An 8,400-nucleotide genomic window follows, 5' to 3' on the forward strand; every position below is an offset into this window, starting at 1 on the left:
CGATGATTAATTACTTGTGACGTAGCAATGACGTTGCGGTCTAACAATTCTTATGTTGGACCGGCAGGCCAGTCAACAGTGAAATTGTTAGACGTAATAAACATTTCTTTTGTTGGACTTTTTATTAGTAATATAAATATATAGAAAGATATATTTATAAGGGTATAACAATTAACATTGTTGCTGTGGTTATTAAAAATAGAAATCTTTGTAAAATACTCTCAAAATGCTACACAAAACAGTTTTAGTCTGATTTTAATATTATAAGGCATGCAAGTAGACTACACCGAGATATATAATTTTCTTTATTGTTTTTTAATTTTTTAATTTGATGAATTATTTTGCCATGGTAAATAAAATTGAAAATATTGTATTTTTTTAAAGCTACCTCTACACAGTTGAAGTCTTGTTGCAATATCTTAATTCCCACAAAAAGAGACTTTTAATCAAGGATCATCATTCTATTTATTGCCTTTGTGAAGTTTCAAGTCCCAAGCTACTTTTCTCTTCCTTTGTTATAAGTACAAACCAGTAGAGCTTCAGTCTCGACAGAGACTTCTGATTACTAAATTATCAATAGAGTGCCACTCTTATACAACAGAACCATGACAATCACTTTACCCTGACCATATTCACAACAAGTCTGAATCCCCTCCCACTTTTTTAATAGGTTTGTAGCCAAATTAAAACGTGTAACATGTTTGTGTTACATTAAGTACTGAACAACATGAATTAATTTCATACCTTGAAGCAAAGATCATTTATCTCCTCTTCTGCTGCAATTATGGAGGAACTAGAAAGATGTTGACTCCAGAAATATAAAGAGGTCCTTCATCTGTTCACAAACCAAATATCAAGACTGTGACCATATTATTTCACGAAGGCACCCTCATGTGCATCTTTAAGGCATAAACCATGCTGAGATGTTCAACTTCACCTCAATTTCAATTCAACTTCCATTTATTTCATTTGAATGAGACAGGAATCTGTGAATAAAATGGAAAAAAAAAATAGGACAATGAATATTCTATAAAACAAGAGATGTTTGTAAAACACTTTATGCCTCCTCTTCCAAATACTGTAATTGGAATTTTCTATGTTCAAGGGGCAAAACTCTATCTTGACAAAACTTGACCTAGACATTTATGATAAATTTGTATATCAAATTTTATTTCAGTATGTGCAACTGCTGCAAAGAAAGTGAACTGGTATTCCAATAGAAACAATATATTAAATAAAAAATCTTTTTGAAGCTTGATATGACAGCCTTGCAGTTCAGCAGCATTTTGAACCCTGAAGTCTATTCTTATGTACTGTATAGATTGTAAGAGCAGAGCATGATAGTCCTTGTGCTGGTCCTCAGATATCTCAGCAACTTGTCAATGAAAATCTTACAGAGAAACAATGAAATGCAAAGGCAGAATTTATTATTCCTGTATGGTGTAGATTCAAAGAACTATATGCGGTATATTGCATATGTTTGCCCCCACAAAAGTCAAATTTTGAAAACTTCCTGAAATGTGCTGAATTCAATAAATTGTACGAGAAATATAAGTTAACAGAAAATATTATAGTTCCAGAGCAGTGTATTCACAATTTCTGTTTTTATGACGTCACAAACTAGTCCGATTTTATATCCTTTTTCAGAAAGAGGACAAAATGGACAAAATTTCAACAATTTAAGCTTTAAAATTTATAGAGCGCATGTGTGTTCAGGAACAATATTGACATATTTCATTGATATTATCATTCTACACATTATATCAAAATATTTATCCTGAACACACATGCGCTCGGTGACTTTTATTTAAAATATCGACGAAATATGTACATTTTTCTGCAAAATTCATAAAAAACTGAAATTTACGTCATATTTGTGACGTCATTACGTACATATGACGTCATTACTTATGAAATTATTCAGTGCTTTGAAGTCAGCATATACTCCCCTGTTTAAGGACTTAATTAAATCTTACTCCATCAAAGTTTGATTTTGGGGGGCAAATGTTGGTTAATACCGCATATAGTTCTTTGTTCAAATGATTGCCTGGAATAGGTTGCCAAAATGTTGAGGGGGATAAATGCTTGACATGGAATTCAAATAATACCGTGAAAAATCTAAAACTACATGTAAAGATGGACATGCATGTCCTTTAATTGTCTAATGTTCATTTACTAAAAGCAAAATGAAACAAGAAGTGTTTGTCAAACACAGCTGATGCCTGTAACATTTCTGAATTTTTTGGATTATTTAGTTTTAATATTTTTTTATTACATAAATTTTTTTTTACATTTCTTCAGCATTAGGGTAAAGTTTACAGTACTTTCTGAAAGTGTAAAGATGTGTCAATCAAATGAGTCCCAAAATGTGGTAGTTTATATTTTATGAGAAATTGTATATTGTTATATCTTTAAAAATTTGCTCCTGTACAAATCTATACAACAAAAAAGTCTTCTATTTCTAATGTTTTAATTTGTTGAGTGGGCATATAAAAATTGATGTTTGAACGCTGAGTGAGATGTTGGACCGCTTAACGTCACAGAATGGGCGGAGCTTAATCACATTTTTGTTTGTTGGTGTTCAACAGTGATGGACTTGATGTTACATCAGGGAAGATAGTACATAATACATGTCTGTCAAAAAATAAAATGAAATGAAAGGTATAACAAAACAATTATTGACTAATGTTCTTGTGAAACATGCATTTAATTGACCCTCAAACCACACTGTCTGCCTGAAGCCATTAGACAGTTTGGTTCTTGGGTCTGACAATTCACATGTTGCCCTCAAACTCAGTCAATAAATGTGTAGAAACATATAAGTTATGATACAATCTTAAATATGCATGAACTCCAAATCTATATGTCCCTTTTTTTAAAATTACCGTGGAAAAAAACAATGAAAACTAGTTAAAATATGAGAATAAAAGTTTTTTTGTTTTTCTACTTGTAACTCAAAATTACACAACTTAATTAATAATAATCATTTGAAAACTGCAACAAATTTGCATATGGAAATAAAAATTTTTTTGCACTCATTTCAGCAAAACACTGCAAGATATAATATTGAAGATACCATAGCTAGAAATCATTTGATAAGATAATTGACGCATTTGTACATATCAGATGAATTAATTGATATTTTACAATGATTTTAAAAAAAGTTTGAGCAGCTGCATGCATACATTTAGTGATCATACATACAGTGAAACCTGTCTAATCCGACATGCACTGGGGGATAAACTTTGTGTCAGAATAGACAGGGTGTCAAATTGTACAGTGTAAATAAATGGAAAGTAGTAAAATCGGAAAGAAATTTAACTTCAGAATTCATAGGATTGCACATGTGTCGGATTAGACAGTTAACACCAAAACTTCTCCTCTGCTTTTAAGGGCTTGGAACCTTCTGCTTGAAACTACACCGAGATATATAATTTATTATTGTTTTTTAATTTTTTAATTTGATGAATTATTTTAACATGTAAATAATTATGTTAATACAAGCAGGCAGCATTAAAATTTTTGTGCCTTTTTTAAGTTTTTTTTTAATTTTTTTTTTTTTTTTTTTGATTTTCTTTTTTTTTTTTTTTTTGATTTTCTTTCATTTTTTTAAATTTTTGTTTCCTGTTTTTTTTCTTTCAATCTTTTTTTTTGTTATTTCTTTCTTTTCTTTTCTTTTTTTTTTTTGTTATGTTTTTTGTTTTGTTTGCTTTTTTTTTTTCTTTTTTTTTTGGGCACAAAACTTGCCAATGAGATTAAATAATTTCACATTTACAATTCACAATTTCACATTAACAAATCACAATATCGCATCAACAATTCACAATTGCATTAAAAAAATCATGAATTAACATTTCAAATTATGATTTAATTAACATTAACAATTTAAATAACAATTTAACATTTACCAATCACAATTAACATTTTTAGAGGCAAATCACTATCTTACATTTTCAAATGCAATTAATAATTTTACATTCATTTCTTTCACTGCATATAGTCAGTTAATATACATGTAATGCATTCCAATTTCACAATAAGCTATAATAACCAAGAGGCGACTAAACAAATTATTATTGCTACAATAGCTGGAAAAAATTTACATGTTCTAGGAATACTTATGTCATTATAATTTAACAATCATATTACATCTGGAACATATTTAACTTCATCTACACAATTCCAATATAACGAACTATTATCTCATTGGCATAATAATAAAAAGATAATTATAAGACAAAGCAGCCTCCAAGTAGTCCCCTTCAGCTTCTCCTCCCGAAGCCAGCCTGGCTACCGTAGCAGCCAAGGAACTTAAGTTCCAACCAGTAATGCCCCAGGGTATCGACAAAGCCTACTTACAACTAGCCTTCAACTACTTCAAATTAACAACATGTATAGCTAAGTCAAGAAAAAAAGAAAAGTAGGGGGTCAGTGTGGGAGGAAGACGGAGTACCCGTAGAGAACCCACGTGTCCGAATGGGCGACCCCATACCCTAACATAATTCGGACACCCTTTACAAAAATGTTTTTAAAAAAAATCATTGAAAAAAACATTGTTACTAGAATGCATTCACATCAGTGAAGATTTGGATTGATCCTGCATCAAGTCCTGCTTTTTCATCCACATATGGATATGATCTCCAGGATGATCCTTCTAAAATTTCTTTTATTTTCTGTAAATAAACATTGTAAGGTTTAAATAAAAAAACTAACAAAAGACCTATATATGCTGCATTGCTTACCTGAGCACTAAGGCTAGGAAAAAGCAGAAATCAGTTCAGTATTGAAAACTTCAACTTGAATCTACACTACCTATGATTTGAACACATACTTGAATCTTCACTATCTGAAGATGCTTCTGCATTATAAATATGAATTATCATAGCCTTGCTCATATTTGAGAAGAAAACTATATTGAACTAGAACTGTCCAAACGGGACAAAATACCCCCCGCTGGGTTTTTCAGAAGTAAGTTTTTCCATAATAAAAATATGTATCAAACACCAAATATGAAATTTTTATTCCAGTGACCTTGAACTTCCCCAGATAATCTTGGGTCAAGGTCATGACACACCCTTGGGTCATGGGCAATCTTTCAGTGAAATGAGAACCTACCAAGTTTATCCATAAGAAAGATATGGACCGGACACGAATTATGATATTTTTCTTCCAGTGACCTTGAACTACCCCAAATGACCTTGGGTCAAGGTCACGACACACCCTTGGGTCATGGGCAATCTTTCAGTGAAATGAGAACCTACCAAGTTTATCCATAAGAAAGATATGGACCGGACACGAATTATGATATTTTTCTTCCAGTGACCTTGAACTACCTCAAATGACCTTGGGTCAAGGTCATGACACACCCTTGGGTCATGGGCAATCTTTGTGTGAAATGAGAATCTACCAAGTTTATCCATAAGAAAGATATGGACCGGACACGAATTATGATATTTTTCTTCCAGTGACCATGAACTTCCCCAAATGACCTTGGGTTAAGGTCATGACACACCCTTGGGTCATGGGCAATGTTTGTGTGAAATAAAAACCTACCAAGTTTATCCATAAGAAAGATATGGACCGGACATGAATTATGAAAATTTTCTTCCAGTGACCTTGAACTTTCCAAATTTACCTTGGGTCAAGGTCATGACACATCCTTGGGTCATGGGCAATCTTTGTGTGAAATGAGAACCTACCAAGTTTATCTATAAAAGATATGTATCAAACATGATTTTTGAAAATTTTCTTCCAGTGACCTTGAACTTTCTAAAATGACCTTGGGTCAAGGTCATGACACACCCTTGGGTCATGGACAATCTTTCAGTGAAATGAGAACCTACCAAGTTTATCAATAAGAAAGATATGGACCGGACACGAATTATGAAATTTTTCTTCCAGTGACCTTGAACTTCCCCAAATGACCTTGGGTCAAGGTCATGACACACCCTTAGGTCATGAGCAATCTTAGTGTGGAGTAGTAGATTCTAATGTCCCTCTGTAAGAAAGATATGGACCGGACACGATTGCACAGACAGACGGACAGACAGACAGACGGACGGACGGACAGACGGACAGACAGACAGACAGACAGACAGACGGACAGACGGACAGACGGACAAGGTGATTCCTATATACCCCCCCAAACTTCGTTTGCGGGGGGTATAAAAATTCTTTATATTTCTTTGTATATAAACTTTGATCCCCAGTTGTGGCCTCTCTTTACTCTTAAGGGATCATCATGGTTTGAACAAATACTTTCTGGGGATGCTTCAATAAAAATATGACCAATCATTGCTTAGTTGTTCTTGAGAAGAAAATTATTCAAGATTTATTCATTGTATCAAAGGTCCATTCAATAAGTTAAATTTCATTTTTTTTTTGCATGTCAAATTCGAAGTTCTAATTAAAGAGCTCCTAAACACAGAAAAACCCATGAAATGTCCTCACAAAGAAGTTCACTTATTAAAGTACGCATGGTCACTAGCCACACTGTACTGAATCACTGCCAAGAAGATGGAAATAAGATCGTATATGTGAAAAAAAAATGTGCCCTGGACTAAAAATTTTGCCTACTTGTCAACTAAAGATTTGACCTGTTTATTACATTGTATTTATACAATAAGATGGTTTTGGAATATGATAATGTCATACCTGATTAGTATCAGCTATCCACTGTGGTATCTTGGTGGAAAAGTCAACATCCATCAGGCAAGTCTCCTCCAGTTGTATAATCAACCAAGTCTTGTTGGGTGCATCTGCTGTTTCCACATCTTGAAAACCATAGTGTCCATCAGGCTTGTCTATTTTAGTTGTTTCCACTAATATCTTTTGGGTGTAGTTGGTGTTTTCGCATATTAGAAAATCATTGTCTGTAAAGTTTGCCTCAAGATTCATTGGCCTTGCCTCCTCCAGATTTTTTCACCAAGTCCTTTTGGGTGCATTTGCTGTTTTCTCATCTTGCAACATTATTATCAAGCTTGTCTATTCCAGCTGTTTCCACAAAGTTCTGTTTGCTGCAGCTGCAGTAAGAGTGAAAAAAAAAACAATTGAGAAAATATATCATTGAAGTTTGTTTAGGAAATCCACATTTAACTTTTTTAACGTGTTCATATTGTCTTAACAATGATTTAAGGTATGCTTTACATGTTTATGCAAAAATTTTATATGGTGTAGAGAAGTGGGTTATCTGGTTGAACACCATAACAAAAGTCAGCTATTGCTGACTATAAGAAATAAGACTTATAAGCTAAGTTTTAAGCATGCTAGTTAACTTGACTTTGTTAATAAAATGATCTTGGATTATGATAATGTCACATACCTAATAAATGTCAGATCAGTATCCTTTGGCTATTCATCCTCCAGCTGTTTCTATCAGGTTCTTTTGGGTGCATCTACTGTTTTCTCCATGTACTGTTGGGTGCATTTGCTGTTTCCTCTTCTTGGAAGATCAGCATGTACTGGCTGTGCATCATCCAGTTGTTTCTATCAGTGTCCTGTTGGGTACATCTACTGTTACACATGTCTTGTTGAGGACATCTGCTATTTCCACATCTTGGAAGATTAGCATCCATTGGCCCTGCCTCCTCAGCTGTTTAAATCATGCCATGTCCTTGTTTACTATCACATTAAGCTATTTTTGTCTCTGACCAGTAGAGCTAAAAATAATCCACGCTAAAAATAACAAGCTAATTCAGAGAATTTGTGTCCCCCACTTAGGGAAAAAGTAAACCATGCACAGTTCGAGGGGGGGGGGGGTGTGTGTGTCGGATCCCCTTGACTGAATTTGAATAATTATTAAATGTATACATGTATACTGAAGCAAATAAAATATGCCAATATGGATAAAAAGGTTTGATTGCTTATTTTTTATTATGTGTATAGATAATTTTTTTTTATAGGGAATATTTATCACACTGTAATGATGATTTTGAGTTTGTACAAGCCAGGTCTCATAAATTTTTCATTTTACATGAATACTATCATTTAGTAAAAAAAAAAAGTATTTTGAAAAAAAAAAAACTTAGATCGCCCGGGATGCGAACCCGGGCCCTCTCACATGTGAAGCAAGAGATATACCACTACGGAGCCGCTTTAAACTAGCGAAAATTATATGCAAAGATGAAGTCACATACATGTATACATTCACATTCGATATTGTCAAAATTTTACACAATGCATGATATCTAATTTAACCTTTATTGAACAGTTCTAATAGATGTAATAAGAATATAAAATTCACCGAGAACCTGCTTTATATGTAATAACTCTCCTCATGCCCCTGTGCTAAAAATAGCAACATGTAATACAATAAATACTAATTAAACAAACGTAGGGGCGGGACACTTTGAGAGGGGTGAGAGAGGTTCTAGGGAGTTTTGGTATAAAATTACATTGCAA

General features: G+C 33.3%; 1 protein-coding gene across 1 annotated transcript; it reads right to left on the minus strand.

Annotated features, from left to right (window-relative positions):
* Nucleotides 1-4,559: 4,559 nt before the first annotated feature.
* Nucleotides 4,560-7,583, minus strand: LOC134263414 (uncharacterized). The gene is made up of 3 exons (XM_062745752.1): nucleotides 7,322-7,583; nucleotides 6,655-7,022; nucleotides 4,560-4,673 (listed from the first exon to the last, which is right to left on the minus strand). The coding sequence occupies exons 2-3, from the start codon at nucleotides 6,895-6,897 to the stop codon at nucleotides 4,560-4,562; spliced, it is 357 nt and encodes a 118-aa protein (XP_062601736.1). The 5' UTR covers nucleotides 6,898-7,022; nucleotides 7,322-7,583.
* Between the last annotated feature and the right edge of the window lie 817 nt (nucleotides 7,584-8,400).

This window comes from Saccostrea cucullata, unplaced genomic scaffold (genome assembly GCF_032062105.1).
Source record: "Saccostrea cucullata isolate Sc308-1 unplaced genomic scaffold, CSIRO_AGI_Scuc_v1 ctg1865, whole genome shotgun sequence".
Lineage (NCBI taxonomy): Eukaryota > Metazoa > Mollusca > Bivalvia > Ostreida > Ostreidae > Saccostrea > Saccostrea cuccullata.

Coding starts and splice junctions, on each gene's coding strand:
- LOC134263414 (XM_062745752.1), bottom strand. CDS start 6,897: ATGAATCTTGAGGCAAACTTTACAGACAATGATTTTCTAATATGCGAA. Junction 4,674..6,654: donor GGATAGCTGATACTAATCAG/GTATGACATTAT, acceptor GTTTATTTACAG/AAAATAAAAGAAATTTTAGA.